Source organism: Chiloscyllium plagiosum, chromosome 2 (genome assembly GCF_004010195.1).
Source record: "Chiloscyllium plagiosum isolate BGI_BamShark_2017 chromosome 2, ASM401019v2, whole genome shotgun sequence".
Lineage (NCBI taxonomy): Eukaryota > Metazoa > Chordata > Chondrichthyes > Orectolobiformes > Hemiscylliidae > Chiloscyllium > Chiloscyllium plagiosum.
Genome location: NC_057711.1, coordinates 120042188 through 120065233, shown reverse-complemented (window position 1 = coordinate 120065233; position 23046 = coordinate 120042188). Strand labels below are relative to the sequence as shown.

Sequence of the window (23046 nt, the reverse complement as noted above, 5' to 3'; positions counted from 1 at the left end):
GGAAAATGTTTGTTTAGTCTTTGCTATTGTGAGTAAAAACTACTGATGTAACATTTTTGTTATTAGAAATGCAGTGGAAAACAAATGTTGGTCTCTTGTCTTGACCTTTTAAATCAGATTCTAGAGAGCTCAAGCTACTGCTTCTGAAAAAAGTGATGTCCAATAAATTAATGTACAGTAGCCACCAATCTATTGATAGCTAAACATAATGTACAATGTAAATTTTATTTTAATATTGATTCTGTTTATTTAATCCTTTCCCCCTTGGGTCCTTTCATTGAAGTCTTTATCTGTATCTTCACTTGATTTCACGTTTAAATGCACTGTGTTGGATTGTAGCATTTTTGTATTTATCTGTTGTGTCTCAGCTCATGGCCAATGAGCCAGATGATTTATTCACTTCCCCACATTTATTGTGTCTGTTTCCGTTCTTTGAGGTCAATGGACTGTTTTGTTTTTCAGGTTCATAGGCTGTTCCAGCATATTAACAAGTAACTGGGCAAGTCTGCTTATTCCACACAAATTGCCATTTAATCTCACTCACCTGTTTATTACTCATCATCTCTGAATATTTCTCTCATTTTATCAATTATTTAATTCCCTTTTCAAATTACTGTTCTTCCAAAATGTCTTGTTTCAAGCAATTCCATATTCTTACCACTTTCTTTGGAACTGATTTTGTCTCTCTTTAGTCATTTTTCTCACTATCTTCAGTATGTTCTCTCTTGTGACTATCTCAACAACCAATGGAAACAGGCTATCACTGGTTATCTTGTCAGTACCATACAGGCCTTCAATAACATCACTGCTTAACCCTTTCAGAACATCAGAAATAGGAGCAGGAGTAAACAATTTGTCCCCTTAAATGTGCTGCATAATTCATTAAGATTGTGGCTGATTTGATTGTGGTCTAACTCCACTTTCTCTTGTTTCTTTATAAGCCTTGATTCAGGACAGATGAAAGAAGCTCAAACTAACGATTTGCAATGTCCTTTTCAACTTACCTTTTCCATTCATTTCATGTCCTGTCATTCAGTAATGACACAACAAAAAGGCAACAGTAATCCAAGTTTGACCTGACACAGGTCTTTCAAAGTTCATAATAATCTTCTAATCTATCAATAATAATAATCAATGCTTCTAATCAAATGTTACTCTTTACTACATTTAAGATGTTTTCTCACTGACCTTTTAAATTCCAGATTCATTAGCACCAAAACTTATACTTCTCATCTTTGTTTTTCAAATCCCTCCATGGTCTAATCGTTAGCTAACTTCCCTAAGTGAGGTGCTGCATTTTGGGAAAGCAAATCTTAGCAGGACTTATACACTTAATGGTAAGGTCCTAGGGAGTGTTGCTGAACAAAGAGACCTTGGAGTGCAGGTTCATAGTTCCTTGAAAGTGGAGTCGCAGGTAGATGGGATAGTGAAGGAGGTATTTGGTATGCTTTCCTTTATTAGTACAGGAGTTGGGAGGTCACGTTGAAGCTGTACAGGACGTTGGTTAGGCCATGGTTGCAATATTGCATGCAATTCTGGTCTCCCTCCTATTGGAAGGATGTTGTGAAACTTGAAAGGGTTCAGAAAAGATTTACAAGGATGTTGCCAGGGTTGGAGGATTTGAGCTATAGGGAGAGGCTGAACAGGCTGGGGCTGTTTTCCCTCGGGCTTTGGAGGCTGAGGGGTGACTTTATAAAGGTTGATAAAATCATGAAGGGCATGGGTAGGATGAATAGACAAAGTCTTTTCCCTGGGGTGGGAGAGTCCAGAACTAGATGGCATAGGTTTGTGGTGAGAGAGGAAAGATATAAAACAGAGACCTAAGGGGGCAACGTTTTCATGCAGAGGGTGTTGTGTGTATAGAATGAGTTGCCAGAGGAAGTGGTGGAGACTGGTAAAATTGCAACATTTAAAAGGCATCTGGATGAGTATATGAATAGGAAGGGTTTAGAAGGATATGTGCCAAGTGCTGGCAAACGGGACTAGATTAGGTTGGGATATCTGGTCGGCATGGAGGAGTTTGATCGAAAGGTCTGTTTCTGTGCTTTATATCTCTATGATTCTATGACTCCATAACTCTGTTATCTCCTCAAGACCTAAAGCCTTCTAGGATCTCAGGGCTCTTGTGCTTTTGGCCTTTTATGCATCCTGAGCTTTAATCACTTCACTTAGTGTCTTCAGCTGCGAATTCATGAATTTCCTCCATAAACCCCTCTACATCTCTCTTTCTCTCCAGCTTTAAGATGCTCCTTTAAAAATTTAATTTTGATCTAGCTTTAATTACCTAATCTTGAGAATTAGGAGCTCTCTATGTTACTTGGTGTTGCATTTTGTCTCAAAGTGTTCCGATGAAGCACCTTAGGATGTTTTGCTCCATTAAAAGCAGGATAGAAAAATAAATAGTTGCTATTTCTCTATACATTCAATGAACACACATTCCTTTGCCTCTCACTGCTGTTGACAAAGTTAAAGTTTATCTCCTTTCTTAGTCCATCTTCAGCAATGTATTAATTGACATTTTTCTGCATCAAATTGAATTACTCACAATCTGTCCATTGCTCTAGCCTAACTCTGATAGGCCATTCCTGATGAAGGACTTATGCTTGAAACATCAATTTTCCTGCTCCTTGGAATCTGCCTGACCTGCTGCGCTTTTCCAGCACCACACTCTCGACTCTGATCTCCAGCATCTGCAGTCCTCACTTTCTTCTAGCCTATCTCTGACTTGTTACAGATTTTCACAATCTTCCTTACAAAATTTTAAATGATGTATTTTGCACTTTTCAAAGAGAATTCCCTCTGATCCTAAAACTCGATTATTTGCATCATAAGTAGGAGTGATCACCATGTGTTTCTACTCTGTATGATCTGTGAGAGCTTAAAACAACCTCTTGCATTGGTCAATGGATTGTCTGTTACAAATCCATTTTCATTTGCCCTGATTAGCTCATATTTCTATTAATAACATTATTCTTTCTTAACAGTTCTGCTGGTTTATCAGCAACTAACGGAAGAATAATTGGTTTGTATTTGTTTCTGGCTTATACCAGTTGTCTTTTTGGAAGGGTTATTAGATATGACATCCTTCTGTTGTCTGGGGCAATTTTTCTTTCCACAGAATCTTTGAAAATTATTTTCAAATTTTAGGTTCTTTCTTCCTTATTCTTCAAGATCTCTGGATTGAACTATAGATTCAGTATTGGGTGTGCCTCAGGCTTTCTGGACCCAGTTGTGCTCGCCAGAATCAGTTTCTAGCCCACAGTCTTTAATTTGACCATCTTTTCTTCCATTTTATCTGGTCACGATTTCTTTTCATGCTGTTTTAGTTTTGTTTTCTTTTCCCTCTCAAGAAACTTTTGTCTTCTCAGGTTCTACTCAAGCTTGTTTTTGATATTTTCTATTCAATCCCAATCCTCTATCTCACTGGGTTTGGTGATAATTACTGTTATAGAGACTGTAAAAGATTGAACTGTTCAATGGAGATAGTGCCTCTGAAGTTGGATTTTGGAGCATTGCTGGAGGTCAGGATAAGTTTAATGTTTTTATTTATGTAGCTAATAAATACTTCTCTTCTCATAATGTTGCATTTTGGCATCTGTTGTGTGTTAAACGTGTTGCCAAAGCCTGGGGCAATCATAATGACAGATGTACTGCTGTTTTTGGCTGCTCAGCTTAAACTGTCCAGTGTCCCTTGCCTATCCTCACTAGCTCGCTGTTTCCCAATACATTAACCATCTCTTTCTATCCAACATTTCATCATACTCCTCCTCTCCTCCTGATCCCCACCATTCCTCCTTCCCTCACCTCATATTGATTGCTCCCTACCTCACCACCCCACCCCTCAACACATTTCTTTTTGCCCTACCTTACCTCTCCTCTCCTCCAGTCTATCAAAAGACTGTGCTTCACTCAACACCCCTGCCCTCCCTTGAGAGTAACCCAGCTGGAGATTCTCCAGTCACTGCTAAGCACATGGGAAGACTCCATCAACCCCTCCAAATTTCAGGAGAGTGCAAAAGTAATAGGTGGAGTATTTCAACTCCCCGAAACTATCTGGAGTAGTTACCGTGTGAAAGGTTTAGAGGGAGCAGAATTCTTAAAGTGCATTTTTTTTTAGCTAGTATGTCGACTGCCCTACAAGAGAAGGGGGCAATTCTGGTCTTAATTTTAGGCAATGAAGCTGGGTAAGTGATTGAAGTATGCACAGGTAAACATTTTGCAGACAGCGATCATAACTCCAAGAAATTCAAAATCCTTGTGGAAAAGGACAAAGATGGGCCTGAAATCAAATTGATAAACTGGGGGAGGTGGATTTTAATAAGATCAGGTATGATTTGGCAAGAGTGGAATGGAAGCCAGTACTTTTAGGTAAGTCTGTGGGACGAATTTATGAAGAAAATAGGAAGTGTACAGGTTCCAGTAAAGGCGAAGGGAGGGACCCATTAAATCTTATGAACCCTGGATATTTCAAGATATGCAGGATTGAAGAAAAAATAAATGCTCGGCTTATAGCAATTACCGCAGGCTCAAAACAACAGAAACCTTGCAGAAGAAACAGAATGTGCAGGGGATATTTTAAAAGAAAATCAGGAAAGAAAAGGAAAGCATGAAAGAATGCAGATGAAGCAAAGGAAAATCTTGAATTACTTTACAGGTATATTAAGGATAAAAGTATAACTAGGGGAAGAGTAAGGCCTGAGAACCACAGTGGTAATTTTTGTGTGGAGCCAGAGGGTATAGATAGGGTTCTAAATCAATACTTCATGTTGGTGTTCACAAGTGAGAGGGATGGTGTGGGCATGGAAATCACTGAGAAGGACTGTTGAAGTTAGCACAGATAGAGAGGAGTTTCTAATTGGTCTGTCAGGCTTAAAAGTAGATAAACCTGCAGGGTTAGATGAAATGTAAGCTGTTGTGTGAGACAAGGGAAGAAAAAGCAGGGGCATTAGCTATAATTTCCAGTTACTTTCTGGAAACAGGAGAGGTGACAGAAGACTGGAGGACAGAAAATGTGATACTGTTATTCAGGAAAGGAGCAAGAGATAAACCAGAAAACTACAGGCCAGTCAGTGTAACCTCAGTGGAGGAAAAATAATTCAAATCAATTCTCAGGGACACAATTAAGCTGTACATTTTCAAAGAGGTAACCTGGTGTACAGATGATGATAATGCATTTGGCATTGTCTACTTGGACTTTAGCAAGGCTTTTGAAAAGGTTCCACATGGAAGATTGAGAAAACATAGTTAATTGAACCTAGAATTGGCTGAGTGGCAGGAAACAGAGGGTGATTGTCAAGGAGTATTTGTGTGACTGGAAGTCTGTTTTCAATAAGGTTCTTCAGCAAACAGTTTTGGGGCTTGCCATGTTTGTGGTGTGTATATGCAATTTAGACTTGATTGTTAATCAGTGGGTTCATGTAGGTGATACAAAAATTTATGATGTAGTAGGTAGTGAGGAGGATAAAGATTACAGGAGAATATAGATGGGCTGGTCAGTTGAGCTGATTCATGGCAAATAGAATTCAATAAAGATGAGTGGGAGATAATGTACTTGGGGAGGACAAACAAAGCAAGGGGATACACGATGAAAAGTAGGACATGGAAGCACCGAGGTGCAGAGGGATGTTGGTGAGCATGTTCACCAGTTTCTTAAGGTAACAAGATAGGTCTTTAGATTAGATTAGATTAGATTAGATTAGATTAGATTAGATTAGATTATTTACAGTGTGGAAACAGGCCCTTCGGCCCAACAAGTCCACACCCATACCCCTACATTTACCCCTTACCTAACACTACGGGCAATTTTAACATGGCCAATTCACCTGACCTGCACATCTTTGGACTGTGGGAGGAAACCGGAGCACCCAGAGGAAACCCACGCAGACACGGGGAGAACGTGCAAACTCCACACAATCAGTCGCCTGAGGCGGGAATTGAACCCAGGTCTCTGGCGCTGTGAGGCAGCAGTGCTAGCCACTGTGCCGCCCACTAAAGTAGTTAAGAAGGCCTATGGGATATTTGACTTTACGCTGTTGCATAGAATTTAAGGATAGGAAGGTGATGCTGAAGCTGTATTAAACATTGGTAAGGGTCAGCTAGAGTACAGTGTACAGTCCTGAAATCTAAATTGTAGGAGGGATGTAGTTGCGCTAGAGAGGGTGGAGTGGAGATTTTCCAGGATGTTGTCTGGGTTGCAGTGTTTTCGTTATGAAGATAATTAGGGTTGTTTTCCTTGGAGCAGGGGAGACCGAGGGGGAGCATGATTGAGATGTATAAAACTGTGAGGGGCATAGATCATGTAGATAGGGAGAAATTTTTCCCCTTGGTGGATGAATTAATGACTGGAGGTGTAAATTTAAGGGAAGGGGCAAGAGGTTTTGTGGGGATGAGGAAAAATGTTTTCACGCAGAAGGTGGTAGGCTTTTAGAATTCACTGTCTCATAAAACTTAATAAATATTTAAATGTACACTTGTGATAGCAAGTGGACCAAGTGCTGTAAAATGTGCTTAGAATAGTTAGGTGGTTGTTTTTGACTGGCAAAGACTTGATGGGCCAAATGGACTTCTTCTGTGGTTTAGGGCTCAGACACCCACCCATTCCTGCACACTGTGCACATCAAAAATTCAAATGAAGTGGCACTGTGTATTAGGGAGCCAACATGTACAAAGTCAGTAAATACCAACCAGTCCCAGGAGACAATGGACCCCCTACCATTATGAGCACTTGTAAAAATAATACAGAGCAGAGAGTTGAAAGTTTGATTACCACAAATCACATCCACGGTGTTCACTGCCACTTTGAAAAGCCCCATTATTTTCACGTGATTAATTCCTGATTTCCTGAATTTTAATTGCATTTTTACTGGCTGAATTGCAGCAAAGTTTCTTCCTGGCAAATCGACAGGGACGTCTGGAAAACACTTTGCAAGTCAGGGGCATCTGTTGAGGCAGAAACAGAAACATTGATGTGTGCTGGGATTTCTACCAAAACAGATGGCATCCCTGCTAACCCTAGGGTGGGGAAGGTTCAAAATTAGGGGCCATGTTTTTAAGGTGAGAGAAGAAAACTTAAAAAGGACTTGAGGGGCAACTTTCTTTTATATGGAGAGTACTTTGTGTGTGGAATGAACTGCCAGAGCAAATGATGGATGCAGGTACAGTTCCAACATTTAAAAGACATTTGCATAAGTATCATTAAATCCCAGCAGTGAGTCAGCAGGCTATGTGGCTCATAGAGTCCACACCGACTCTCCCACCTCAGAGCCAACACCCTAATCTATCCGTGTAACCCTGCATTTGCCATGGGTAATTCATTTTAGTTTGCACATTCCTAGATACTATGGAAAATTCTTAGCACGACCAATCCATCTCACCGTACATCTTTGGACTGTGGGAGGAAACTGGAACACCTGGAGAAAGACATGGGAAGAATATGCAAACTCCACTCGAGCAGTTGCTTGAGGGTGGAATCAAACCTGGATCTTTGGCATTGTGAAGTATATGTGAAGTGTTTGAAGAGGAAAGGTTTGAAGGGATATGGGCCAAAGATACGCAAGTTTAATTTGAGAACATGGTCAGCATAGTTGGAATGAAGGGTGTGTTTCCATGCTGTATGACTCTATGAAAAGGTAACCAAGAGGACAGCTGGCCACTTGAAAGCCAGCAGCTCCCCATTGCCAACAGTACAACTGGGGAGTGGTCACATCTGTTACTGATACATTTTGGAATTCATCAGGGTTGATCATGGAATCCCTAGGGAAAGATGAGTAAGAATGGGATGGGGTTTATGGTAAGTCTGAGGAGATGACTTTGTCAGAATCCCCTTCTTAATGCTAGATCCCTTGATCAGGTTCTGTGAATGAGAGATGCTCACTTCCAGAAGATCTCAAACACACCTAACAAGATTTGTTTCTTGGGCTTACTGCTGGGCATGTCCCCACCCACTCTGGGCCGAATACAAGGAGTTGTGAGAGGATGCTGTTTAGAGTACACTAATTGTGAAGCCTGTCCAAGACCCTCCACCCCTCTCCATCTCAGTCAGGGAGAGCTGACAGAATCCCCACTCTATACCCTCTTACACTATCAACAACAACCTTTTCTCACTTCTGGTGAGGCATTATGTACTGCCTCACAGCTCAATAGCCAGTAATCAGGGAAGGCACGGAGTGTACTTCTAATAGATCATTAATTTATCCCAAGAAATCGAGAGGTCAAGGATGGCAAAGGAAGAGTCAAGATGGATCCTGTGAAGTGCAACAAGGGAATGAAACCATTACATATCAAAGTATTTTCGAGCAGGAGTCACTGAACTGATCAGAATGATCAGAAGCGAGAATCTTATTTTGTTCTCCCCTCACTAACTCAGAAACATAGTGACCAATGGCAATTCTATAATTGCTTAAATTACCGAGTTCATGCTTTTATTTTTTGTGTCAATGTAGTTTGTTAGACATGAATGATTATTATTAAAATAATAATTAAAATAATAAAATAACAAAATAGTTCCTTTGAACACAATACAACCTCCCCTTTGATCCATTCAGTCTTGATGATTCTAAAGAATTTATTTTCAACAAAGACATTCTGGTTATCAATCCAACCACTGCCTCACTTTCTCTCTCATGCCCACAACACTCTGAGATCACTCAGTGAAAGAATCGGTGCAATATTTATTCCATAAGCAAAGGACTTCTGAAAACTCACAACTGACAAAGACACCCAGTGATTTATTAAAAGATCGCTCTCAGAAATGGAATAAATTCCATATATGAATACATAAATCACCTAACAAAGCATTGAGAATGAGATATTGAATAAATTATGCAAATAATGTACCAGCTGATTTTAGAACCCATAGCAGTCGCAGAATGATTGCACTGTGTTTACAAATGTATTTTTTTGCAGTAAAAGAAATAGCACTTTTATCTCATTTTTTTGTTTGTTTATTTTGTGAAGACAATCAAAGGTTGTCTCTGCCTACTTTCAGGTTTAAGTTATATTTATCACTTTTTGAATTTATTGATTCTCTTGTGGGGTTAAGAAGAAAAGTTCATATTGCTGCCATTTCTGCTAAGGATGGACAGCTGTATGAGCTGGACACGCAGGATCAAATGTGTCTCTCCTTGAATCATTTACAAGCACTTGTGTGAATGCTTGTTCTGTATAATAGACCAGAGCACACTATACACAGGTATAACAGATCAACTGTGACTTCATCAAATCTGAAGCATCAAAGTTATTTATTTAAATCATTTATGTATTAAGATACTGACAGGAATTTTCTAAGAAGATTGAATAGACTCCCACCATCATGACAGTGCTTAAGAGTTTTCACAATGACACTATACTTTTGACCCCAATTAAACTTTATCAGAAATAGTCTTTAGGGATATTCACCTTACCACACATGTCATCACATAACACTCAAGATGCTTGGCTTCTTGAATGTGTTTGGTATATTTTTCTGAGTGTAGATCAGGTTGCCACATCCATTTCACACTGAATTCTTCTAAATATTAAATTGTGCCAAAGAGCTGAGAGTGGTTAATTGTGATTGTTAATTGGCTATGAAGCTGGAAACCAAGGGCTCCTTTGCTTGTAACTGTTTTTTTTCTGAGTAGGTGTGAAGTAAATTTGTATCTGCCATCCAAAATCTACAATAAGTCAAAAAGATATTGGAGGACTTGAAATAACAGAGGGACAGTCTAGCAACAGAAGAAGAAAAACAAATATCATTTCAAGCCATCTGGGATATTTATAAAACCACAATGTGAATTCATTTAATTGCACCTTCTATTCTCTACTCAGCCCTTTCCTGAAAAAAAGGGAAAAGTCTGTCAGTATTTCTGACCCGTGTTTCTGACTTCGAAACAACACATTGACTGCATACACTGCTTTACACTCTAGCAATCATCCTTAATATGTATAAGATGCAACATCAGTAATCATTAGCAAATATACCCCCTCCGTTTCCTAAGTGGCTGGTAATTCTCCAAAGATGTGAAGCAAATTAAGTAAGTATGTGCAAGTGGGTGTATGTTGACCAGATTTCAGGGCTTGGAGTTTAATGATGCTGTGCCTCTAATGACAGTGAGAGGATGTAGGTGCAAATTAGATCAGTACTGCCAATTCTCATGCTACGATTCTGCAGCATACCCAGAATGGAGAGTCTGGTGCAAATCAGAAATGTTCCCTCAAACTCAAGCTAATGCGAAGTGAGATCATCCTCAAGGTTGCCAAAGAATGCAATGCTGGATGGTACCCTTTGGACACATTTTCTGGCACTTTTTATGATTGGAGTAACATCATTACCTCTATTGTGAATCTCCTTCACTCCGGGGTTCATCTATTTCTTGTCTCTGATTGACTGCCCCTGTGAGTCTGGTTAGTTTAAATACCTCCATTATGTACAATCAACTGTGTTTATGTAAAGTAATAACCCACTCTTTTCCTCAGTTCATACATTGTTAAAACCTGAGCGCGCACACACTCTTACATACTCTCACACTCACGCAGACCCTCTCCCATACACATGCTATCTCTCATACGCACACACACACATATATACAACCCCCACTCTCACACACCCTCTCACAAGCTTATACTCCATCACACCCATACATACACTACCAAGCTTTCACACGCATGCAAACACACACTCTCACGTGCATGCTCTCTCTCTCTGTCTCTCTGTCTCTCTCTGTCTCTCTCTGTCTCTCTCTGTCTCTCTCTCTCTGTCTCTCTCTCTCTGTCTCATGCATGCACATACACATATAAGTCTATGGGGTGAATTTGTATTGCAGAATTATATTTGCAGATACGTTCAAAGAGCATTACAGCACAGGAACAGGCCCCTCAGCCCTCCAAACCTGCACTGATCCAGATCCTCTATCTAAACCTGCCACCTGTTTTCTAGGTATCTGTATTCCTTTGCTTCCTGCCCATTCATCTATTTGTCTAGATACGTCTTAAATTATGCTATTGTTCCTGCCCCTACCACATCCGCTGGCAATGCATTCCAGGCACCTACCACTCTCTGTGTGAAGAACTTCTTCCCTCTCACTTTGAACTTGTGATCTCTAGTAATCGAGTCCTCCACTCTGGGGGAAAAAGCTGCTTGCTATCCACCCTGTCGACATCTCTCATGATATTGTAGGCTTCAATCAGGTCTCCTTCAACCTGGTTCTTTGCAATGAAAATAATCCTAATCTATTCAACCTCTCCTCATAGCTAGCACCCTCCATACCAGGCAACATCTTGGTGAACCTCGTCTGCACCCTGTCCAAAGCATCCACATCCTTTTGGTAATGTGGTGACCAGAACTGTATGCAATATTCCAAATGTGGCCAAATCAAAGTCCTATAAAACTGTAACATGACCTACCAATTCTTGTACTCAATACCCCGTCCGATGGAGGAAAGCATGCCGTATGCCGCTTTGACCGCTCTACTGACCTGCGTTGCCACCTTCAGGGAACAATGGAGCTGAACTCCCAGATCTCTTTGTACGTCAATTTTCCGCAGCACCTTTCCATTTACTGTATGATTTGCTGTATAATTCTATTTTGCTCAAAAAAATGCAAAATGTGCAGATACTCAATGCTGGTGGTCAATATGTGCAATATTTGTCAATTCCACTTTGGAAATCGAACCAGTCTGACTCAAGCTTGAGATACAGACAGACTTTGATCTTACACCTTTAATGCATTGTTTGAGCTGAGATGTCATCTTTTGTTATAAAACCTTAAGTTATCTTGAGAAGGTGACTTAAAAGAAGTTCTGGGCTTTACATATTAATGAATTGAAACCTCATTCTGAAAGACAAAAGACTTAACAATCCAAGTTTGTTCAATATGTCACTGTGTGACACTGTAATCTTTTGCTATAAATTCTGTGTCTTATGATCTTATACTCCACAACCACCTGACAAAGGAGCAGCACTCCGAAAGCTAGTGCTTCGAAAGAAACCTATTGGACTATAACCTGATGGGATGTGATTTTTAACATTGTCCTCCCCAGTCCAACACCTGCTCCACTACGTCAATGCTGGGATTTGAACTCTCCACATCTCCAGATTAATAGTCTAGGGCACAAGATTACTATTCTAACCACTGTGACAAAAATATTCAGATGACTTGCAAGATGGCCCTTGGCTCTTCATCTGGGCATCCCATTTAGTGTCAGCTGTATCTCCGGTTAGTACTCCCACTTCAGAAATAGATGCGATGGAATTGAGTGCCTTTCTGGGATTGAGCAGAAAGTACACAACAGTACTGAGAGAATGTTGCACAAATGGAGTTGTATAGGGTTGTACAGCATGGAAACAGACGTTTTGGTCCAACTCGTCCATGCTGACCAGATATCCAAAATTAATGTGCTCCCATTTGCCAGCATTTGGTCCATATCCTGCTAAACCCTTTGAATTCATGTACTTGTTATAATTTCAGTGATACATTAAACACAGGCTGCGCCTACTCTCTTAGGACAGATGTAGTATACCCCAAGGCACTTCCTCAAAGAAGAGCAGGGTGTTCTCTTGATGTGCCTGCCAACATCCATCTCTCCGCTACTGTCTCTAAAAGATAATAGCTTAATTAGTTTAGTTGCTGAATGTGGGATTTTGCTGCAGTCAAATTGCCCGCTGCATTTCCAGTATGGTAAAAGTTAATGAACTTCAAAAAATATATACTTTATCTTGAGACTGTGAAAAGTATTGTCCAAATGCAAGTCATCAACATCTGGCAAATGCAGAAACTCTGTAGCTGAACCTGTTCACAGAATTCTCCAGCTTGTTTTCCAGAACACGCTGTATGTTGGTAGTTGACTGGTCACTTTGTTTGTGATTTCAGTCCCAACTGTCTGCCTTCCCAACTGTAGGAGTAAACGTGGCAACTTGTGGAACACTGATCAGGAAAGATAGAAAATCAAAGAATTCATTACGGCAAAGAATGATCTGGGTGGGATTTGTTATGAGCTGCAGAAGAGAAAATTCTATTGTCTTTCCAAGTAATTTCCTTTAGTAATTTTCATAGAAATATTTGTCCCAGGGAGCAAATCCTACCAGGTAATGAATGCCTGTCCAGGGAGATCACACACTTCCGGTTAAATCACATTCATCCTCTGCAAAATCCTATTGAAAGCACATTCTCTTAATTTCAGAAACATGTGCTATAAGAATAATGTTTGGGATATCTTAAGTTATAGTACACTTATGATATGCAAAACCTAATAATGCTCAGAACAATTGCAGAAACAGGCCATTCAGCCCAACATGCATGCAGTATTGATACTTCACACAAGCTGCTTCCCAACTTACTTCATGTCGCCCTGCCAACATATCCTTCCTTCCTTTTCCTTTCTCTCTCTTGTGCTTATCTAGCTTCTCCATTAAAGCATCAATGCTATTTGCTTCAGCTGCACCATGTAGTAGCAAATCCCAGTCTTCTCCCTGCAATTAACTTACCCATTAAGAAGATAGATAGCTCTGTATATCTGGATGTTTGTATTTGTGACCTACGCCCAAACTATATGACATTGGGAAAACATTTTAGATCTATAACTTAACCAAAATCTGACCCCTGACCTGAAGAATTGGCACCATTAATGTTTGCTCTGCAAAATGAATGCTGTGCAGGCTAAGAGTGTAATACACGCACATCAATCTATTTACTGCTATCTAGCCGCTACTCTCTTTATTTATGTGTCTGTTAGTGTTGAATAGGATTGGGTCAGTACATGCAAAAGCTGTTCTGCGCTTGGAAATACCAGAAGGAAATTACTTCAAGATGAGTTTTTGAGAAATTGAAAACAGTTTTCGAATCTGAGCCATCTGAGTAGTATTGGATGGTGTGGACACCAGTCCTTGGAGGTGCACCATCTTTCAGAGATTTATGTAAGCTTTTCAATAGTGTCAGTTCTCACCAGCCTCAGATCGGCACATGAGTTCGTGGAGAATCACAACAAGCTGCTACATGCCTGTGATCTTGGCTTGCAGTTTTGCATCAATCCAGGTTGATACATTGCATCCAAACAGCATCCTTCAGGGCAGTTTGTAAATGCTGTGTGAATATAGAAGGGAGAGAAACACCTAAGATAATGACCAAAGCTAACTTCATACCACAACCCCACTGCCAACCCGCCCCAGTGGTCAGACTCCTACCATCAATAATTTATAGCACGCTCCTGTAAAAAAAAAGTGACCGTTGCAATTTTCAGAGTTGTTCTCCTGAGGATGGAGAAGGTTAAAAGGAGACTTAATAGAGATTTCAAACCAACTCTTGACCCTTCTGCCCTTGCAAATTACTGCCTCATCTCGAACATTCTTTTCCTCTCCAGAGCTCTTGATCATTCTTCCAGCTTCCAAACCCGTGTCCATCTTTCCTGGAAAGCTACACTTCAATTCCCCTAATCAGATTCCTGCCCCTGCCACAGAACCAGATTGACTGTTCACAGAGTCACCAACTGCATGCTATCTCACTGTGATGAAAGTGAATGATCACACCTCATCTTTCTTCACCAGTCTGTTGCTTTTGAGATGGTTAACCTGCCTGTCCTCCTCTGCTGTGACTCTGCTATCATCCAGCTGGGTGGCACTGCACTCACCTAGTTCCTTCCCTTATCTCATTCTAGCACACAAAGGCACCTGCAGTGGTTTCTTTTCCTGCTCCCACACTGTGCTGTCTGGTGTTCCTCCATAATCTTTCTTCAATCCTGCTGTTCTCCATCCATGTACTATCCCTTACAGACACTGTCTGAGAACCCTACCATCCATCGCTCAGATAACTTTATCAGAAGATTATGTGTTCAAGCTAAGCTCCAGGATTTGAACGCAACAATTTTGGCTATCATTACTCACAATACTGAAGGAGTGTTGCATTTTTAGGTCAGCCATCTTTCAAGTGCAATATGAAACTAAGGCTTTGTTTGCCCTCTTGGTGGCTACAAAAGAACTCACTGCAATTACTTTGTAGATTAAAAGGTGAGATCTGTTTCACTAATGTCCGTTAGGAATGGAAATTAATATCCTTGCATGGTCTGACCTACTTGTGACTCCAGAGCAACAGCAGTGTGATTCACTCATTACTGCCCTTTCAGCAATTAGGGATAGGCAATAAATGCTGGCATAGCCAGTGACGCCCTCATCCATGAATGATTTTTTTAAAAATCCCCAGGTATCTCAGCCAATATTTATCTTTTAACAACATCATGAAATCAATCATCTGCCGTTTATTTTGTGGGATCTTCTGTATGCAAATTGTCTACAGCATTTGCTACATTCCAACAGTGAATACACTTTGAAAATACTTTGCCTGTAAGTGCTTTGAGACATCTTGTGTTCATGAAAGGCACTATATAAATGCAAACCTTTCTTTCATGTAAAGTGGAACTACCTGAGCAGATGCCTAAACATATGTTGAGAAAATGGAGATAACGTTTCAAATTGAGATAATCTTTCATCAGAAGTGAGAAAACGATCAAAACGTCAGAGATTTTAAACACAAAGGGCCTGGGAGGTGACAGGAAGAACAAAGTATAAAGTCTCTGAGAGGGTGGAGGGCAGGGACAATTGAATAACAAATGATTCCATATTGCAACAGCCAAGAGAGTGGGAACAAGCATAGTTAAAAAAAAAACAAGATGTGCACAAATGAGATGTCAATAGCAGCTGCCTGTACGCAACATGAAGGGATAAAGGCATAAAGAAGATAAAACCAAGCCAGCAAAGCAAAAGCAAAAAGAAAAAGACACAAAGGGAGAAGAAGATAAAACACAGAACAAAGTGAAGATAGAGATTGTCATTTTAATTCTTCACTTTGATTCCACACTGACTTCCATGTCCATGGCCTGCTACAGTCTTCCAGAGGGGAGCTACACCTTATCTTTTGACTTGACTTTATCTTCTGGGCTTAACATTGTGTTCAACAACTTTTCGATCATGACGTCTGAATCCATCTTATCCTGTGATTTTTTGTTGTACTCTTTTTGTTTTGCTGACTTGTTCTTGTCTTTGTTTCTTTCTTTATAGCTCAATGTTTCGTAGAGACTGCTGCTGTATATCTGTTGATGTCTTATCTGGACATATCTTTTGTTTCTTCACTCTACCCATTCCCACTCTCTGTGGCTGTTGCCTCATGAAATCCTTTGTTATTTATTCTCTGCTGGCCCTTATTCTTATCACAGAGCTTCCCTTTTGTTCCCCTTTATTCCTCTTAAAGCTCTGACATTTCTACTTTCTCTTCTAGTTCTAATGAGAGGTCATCTTGACCCGAAACATTAAATCCTTGTTCCTAGATATGCTGCCTGGGCTGTTGAGTATTTCTAGCAATCTTTTGACTTTTTTGTTGTACAGATTTCTATCATCAGCAGCTTTCAATTTTATTTTAACTATCTTCCTATATTGATGGACTTTTGATGGGGAGGGCTTTTAAAGATTATGGGATCCAGCATGGCGAGATGGAGATCAAATAAAGAGCAGCCATGATCTAATTGAATGGCAGAACAGGTTGAAGGGTAGAATGTTTGTTTTTTCTTATTACTGTATTCCTAAGCAAACATTTCACACTCCGCAAACCTTCTCTTATCCAATCAACTAGACTGACAGAATAAAGGGGACAATGTCTAACTGTTTTACCTTGAATGTTTTGACTTTGTAACTTGTTAGAAGAGTCAGTTGAACTAAAAGAGTAAGTATTCATGCATGACAGAGTGTCTTAAGAAGAGTTTGTTTTAAAAGAAGAGGTAACTAACTTAGTAGCTATCTAGCTCCACATAGAATGTGGTGGTAATTTTATTTTCCAATAGAAGTAACTATTTATGTGAAAGTATTGAGTAAAGTGCCTGACAGACATCATGCATCCCAAGAAAGATGTGTGGTTATTATAGTTATTATTGGTATAATGTATGGGGGTTATTTGACATCCAGAGTATATTAGGGATGAGCTTATAACTGAGTGCTGAACCCTAAATGATAACAAATTTGCCCAGTTTATTCCTTCCACCATCAAAAGGTAAATCTGCCCTTCTCTGTTCAGCACTGAACCAGGTAACAGTTGATAACAACTGAGCACAAAATCCGAACCCTGATTTAGAAATAATGATCCACCCAGAGATTATACATTCTCATTGCACTGAAGTGCTGCTTCCCTTTACTATTTAATGTTTAAAAAGAATGTTGAAATGCCTGGCCAGTATCATTAATATGTGATAATATTTGTCTGAAATAAAACAAGTACAACATCAATTACACGGCACCACCTCAAGGCACAAAGTAGCCTGGCACTCTAATATGAAAGCTGTGAAATGCTTTTTAATGTATATTTAACAACAAAGACTACAGTGATCAATGATTTAAGATCATTCTCTCCTTTTTGCTTTTGAGAAAATATGCTGATAGAAAGAAATATAACTGTGCATGTTGGAACTGTCATTTTTTAAAATATTTGCTTTTAATTTAGGATGGTTCTTGGTAGTTTGATTTGCAGTTTAACTTCAGAGATCTGATTCTGCCTGTTGAGCTGCTGCAACAGGACTGAGCCAAAGTTATTTATGACCTATTTGGAGTCAAATTAGTCATAACTTATGAAAACAGCCTGTAATCACCCAATACTTTGCAAAATGTGCCAAAATGGGAGTACGGTGGCTCAATGGTTAGCACTGCGGCCTCACAGCGCCAGGGACCCGGGTTCAATTCCAACCTCGGGTGACCATGTGGAGTTTGCACATTCTCCCCGTGCCTGTGTGGGTTTCCTCGGGGTGCTCCAGTTTCCTTCCACTGTCCAAATAAGTGGAGGTTAGGTGAATTAGTCAGGGGTAAATGTAGAGTAATAGGGTAGGGGAAGGGGTCTGGGTAGGTAACTTCAGAGAGTCAGTGTAGACTTGTAGTGCTGAATGGCCTGTTGCCACATTGTAGTGATTCCATTCTATGATTCTACCTATCTTGGGGCAGTCATGAAAGCTTCCATTGCTGAGGGAGACATTGTTACTTTTATTTATTCTGTTAACCAAGAAGTTTTAACACAACAATTTTTGTTAAATAAGTTGCTGTTTTTATCACTGTGTGCTGTTTCGCTTCACTGTTTGAGGAAAGACAAAAATATTGTACCTCCAAATTCTTCCCCCTCCTATGACATCGTGTTTGTAAGAATTATAGTGAAGCTTGTTGGTTTACTCTGAGTCTGCACAGCAAGTGTTCCCATATTAATAAGCAATGTATACTGAGCATCTGCATAAAAGAGATCATTGTGTTTGTAATAGCCGAATCTTAGGTGGTTCATTTCATAGAGTCCCAATGGTTTTCACTGCATTTGCTTTGACATTATTAAACTCTGTCTCTTTCACTAATAGTGAACCTAATTACCACATTTGCATGGCAGAAAAGTTTGCTCTGTGGGCCGAATGGGATTAACAATCTTTGCATGTTGCTTGTGGGCCTCTGCTGCATCAGTAGGACATTTGTAGCATTTTCGCAAATAAGAGTGCTGTAATTATGCGAAATCAATAAGTTTTTTTTGTGTTTGTCTTTGTTGTTTCTTTGATATGGCCTGAAGGATGCTGCAGGCAAGGTGCTGGATCGCTGGGCTATCATGTCCCGGGAAGAAGAGATCATTACCCTCCAGCAGTTTCTGAGATTCGGAGAAACTAAATCCATTGTGGAGCTGATGGCCATCCAAGAAAAAGAAGGGCAAGCTGTGGCTGTGCCGACTTCAAAAGCAGATTCTGATATCAGAACTTTTATAGAAAGCAACAATCGGACGAGGAGCCCTAGCCTCCTGGCTCATCTGGAAAACAGCAACCCTTCCAGCATCCACCACTTTGAAAATATCCCCAATAGCCTGGCATTCCTACTTCCATTCCAATACATAAATCCCGTCTCTGCTCCTTTACTCGGCCTACCCCCCAATGGTGTCATGCTTGAACAGAGCCTGAGATTGAGGGAACCCAACCTTCCTATCCAGAATGAGCATGTGGAGAGCAGTGAGTCAGAAGTTTCCGTTTCGCCTTTTCGAAATGACCAAACTAGCAGCAGGAACGCCCTCAGTAGCATTATCAACATTGAGCCCAAGACAGAGCAGAGCAGGTTGTCTCCAATCCATACACCAACAGCTCCCACAAATGACCTGGTCAAGACTGACAGCTCTAAAAGTACTGTTCTGAACTCAAAAATTCAGAGAATGAAGAGAATTGGACTGACCCCAAGAAAGGGCAGAGTGGTCTGTAATGCCTGTGGTAAGACTTTTTATGACAAAGGTACCCTCAAGATCCACTATAATGCTGTGCACCTGAAGATTAAGCATAGGTGCACAATTGAAGGCTGCAACATGGTTTTCAGTTCCCTGAGGAGCCGCAATCGTCACAGTGCCAATCCCAATCCACGTCTGCACATGCCAATGCTGAGGAACAACAGAGACAAGGACCTCATCCGAGCCACATCTGGAGCTGCCACTCCGGTCATATCCAGCATCAAATCAAACTTAAGTCTCACATCGCCTGGGCGACCATCCATGGGCTTTAATTCCTCTTCAGTCGATCCTGTTCTTCAGAACCCCCTGGTTTTCCCTCCTCTTAAGACAGTGGAACCTGTCCCTCCATTTTACAGGAACTTGTTGACATCGGGAGAAATGGTGAGCCCTCCAACATCGCTCCCGTCCAGTCCCATAGTGCCCACCCTCGAACAGCCTTGCCCCCCCGAGATAAATCCACCCATGGCTCAGGAATTGGCAGCTGACCTTGCCCCCAAGAAAAAGTCTCGCAAATCAAGCATGCCCGTCAAGATTGAAAAGGAGGTGATTGACACGGCTGATGAGTTTGATGAAGATGACCAGGTGAACGAAAATCATGTCAACGATTGCATCCAGGACGAGGAAATGACTAATGCAAATTGTCATAAAGAAATGAGTCCGAACATTCATATGCATAGCAGCAGGAAAGCGGATGAGGAGAGAAGCCTTGGTGGGTTTGAAGATAAGCAAATGGGAAGCATCACTTCAGAGGAGCAGGAGCATGACCGTGACTTTGAGGATGAATCTGAAGGCTCCGAGTCTAAAATGTGCGACAATCCCACAGAAAATGATGAGCAGGCACACCGAGAAATATTTGATAAGGAGGAAATGTCAAGCAGCAAGCCTGAAGACAAAGACTGTGTTTCCCCTCAACCACAGACTATTAAAATAAAAGAAGAGTTCACTGACCCAACCTATGACATGTTTTACAGTATCAGCCCGTACGGCTTATACAATGGAGGAGGAGGAAGCATTGCTGCCCTGCAAGAAGGCTTCTCTCCTTCAATGGGATACAGCAGTCCCCAGAAATACTCACCAGAAAGTGAACTCTGCTCCAGCCCTGATCCTAAGATCTGTTATGTCTGCAAGAAGAGCTTTAAAAGTTCATACAGCGTGAAGTTACACTACAAGAATGTTCACCTGAAGGAGATGCACGTTTGCACAGTAGAAGGTTGCAATGCAGCATTCCCATCCCGCAGGAGTAGAGACAGGTATTTGCATTTGACTAATTTATTGTTGAATGTGTTTGAGTTTTATATCTGCTTGTTAGCTGAATGCCATTCACTGAAAATTGTGTTTTCTTTCAGTGTCTTTTTTTCTTGCTGTTTTTATTCATATTTTTCAAAATTAATAATGTGGTTAACTGTGATTTTATAAATACTGAGAAGGAAACTGTTTTATGTGATGTAGGCCTGTGGTGAGGTTCTTTGATCTATTTCCCTGTGAAATGTTAGGGCACATGTTTGTCACAGAACTTCCATAAATTTCTCTACTCTCCTCGGGCAAGTCTGAGATCTACCTCTGGTAAAATGTCTCAGGTAAATCTAGCACCTGACACTTGCAATCAATGCTACTTCCCTTCATTCTGCTGTACAGGTTATGACACCATCAGACAATGTAGTTATGCTGTTTTCAGCTTTCCACTGACAGCCTAATTCCCCACTTTATAACTCGCTTGTCCCTCCAACATCAGCTTTGTACAGGAGGAAGCTATTCAGTCCCTCAAAATCAATTCTGCTGTTCAGTTATATCATGACCGATCTGCATCTTAAGCCTATCTACCCAAATTTGACTCATAACCCTAAATCACCTTACCCTACAACAATCTAGCAATCTCAATTTTGAAACTTTCAATTGACTTTCCAGCTTCAACAGCTGTTTGTGACACTGTTCCAGATCTCCATGAAAGAAATGATCCCTAAATGGCCCTGCTTAAATTTTGACATATGTTCATACATCTACTTTGTTGTTCTGAATACCTCCCCTGGGGAATCTGTACTGCACATGGTCCAACGCCAACATATTCTTCCTGAAACGCACTGCCCATATAAACCAAACTCACCTGTCACAGGAAGATGTGAACTTGCAGTTCTTTCAATTTTTTATCTAGCTTCTAAGTTACTAGATTGGTAACATGACCACTATCAAGAATGTGCTGCTGGAAAAGCAGAACAGATCAGACAACATCCAAGAGCAGGAGAATTGATGTTTCGGGCATAAGCCCTTCATCAGGAATGAGGCTTGTGGGCTAGAAGGTGCTGAGAGATAAATGGGAGTGGGGTGGGGCTGGGGGGAAGGTAGCTGGGAATGTAATAGGTAGATGAAGGTGCCGGTGGAAGTGATAGGTCAGAGGGGAGGGTGGAGCGGATAGGTGGGAAGGAAGGAAGATGGACAGGTAGGACCGGTCAAGGGGGCGGTGCCAAATTGGAGGCTTACAACTGGGATAAGGTTGGGGGAGGGGAAATGGGGAAACTAGTGAAATCCGCATTGATCCCGTGTGGTTGCAGGATCCCAAGGCGGAAGATGAGGCATTCTTCCTCCAGGCATCGGGTGTTAACATCACCACTATACGATTGTACCTTCAGCATACAAAGTGAGAAAGGGGGAAGTAAATTCAGACATCACACAATGCACATAACAGTGGTCAGATTAGGATTGAGTGGCTGATTTTAGGTGAGTGAAAATAAAAATGTGTCAAGAAAAGACTGAACACTTCCCATCATGGGGAGGGAGAAAATTAATATCAGCAAATCTATTGAGGATTTTCAGAACACCTCCCCATGCCACTCAAAGGAGCAGTTATCAAATAGAATTCGATAGAATTAGATAAGTTCAAGGGTAGAATTCCAGAGCATTGGGGGCCAGGAGGCTGAAGGCATATCCACCAAGTATAGAGCAATTTAAATCAGGAATACTCAAGATCAGAATGAAAAGAAAATAGGGCATCATTTGAGGGTTCTGTAAGAACATAAGAAGTAGGGGTGGGCCATTCACCTCCATGTACTCAATCTGATCATCAATCAGACCTTAGTTGATCTTCTACTTCAATACTATCTTTCCTACACACTCCTGTGTGCAAGTACTGTGTACTTTAGAATGAGATCAGCTCTCATTCTTCTAAGCTCCAGAAAATGAGGCCAAGTATATATAATCTTTCCTTGTACGCTCATCAGAAGAATTAGTTTGAGCCTATGTAACACTTCTCTTGTGAGAAATCTATCTTTCCTTGGGCAGGGAGGCCAAAACTGTGCACAATATTCCATCTGTAGTCTCATTGAGGTGCCATAAAATTGCAGAAAAACTTCCTTGCCCAATATTCAAATCCTATTGTTACAAAGGTCAATGTACCATTTACGTTTTCAATTACTTGCCACGTTTGCATGTTGACTTTCAGTGACTCATGAAGAAGGACACCCAAGTCTGTTTGAAATTCAATGCTTCTCAGTCTCTCACTATTTAAGAAATACTCTGTATTTCTGTTATCCTATCCAAGTGGATAACCTCACATTTTTCTATATTGTCATCCATCTGACATAATTTCATTCACTGGCTTGGCCCTTCCAAAACCCCTCAGAGTGTCTTTGCAATGTTCTCACAACACCCTCTCCCATCTAATTTTGTGTTGTCTGTAAACTTGGAAATATACCATTTAATCATCACATTCAAATCAATTATAAAAACTGTAAAAAGCAGAGAATGACACATCTGTTCCTACTCTGTTTTCTTTGTTAACCAGTTCATGGATTATACCAGTAATATTTCCCCCAGTC

General features: G+C 40.6%; 1 protein-coding gene across 12 annotated transcripts in view; it reads left to right on the top strand.

The window, feature by feature from the left end:
* The window catches only part of bnc2 (basonuclin 2), a 519175-nt gene that overhangs the window by 431301 nt on the left and 64828 nt on the right, over nucleotides 1-23046 (top strand). For all 12 annotated transcript variants that reach the window (XM_043717596.1, XM_043717632.1, XM_043717569.1 and 9 more), the window contains one exon: nucleotides 18545-20487. In XM_043717596.1, the coding sequence (XP_043573531.1) occupies nucleotides 18545-20487 (1943 nt within the window). The remainder of the gene's footprint in view (nucleotides 1-18544; nucleotides 20488-23046) is intronic.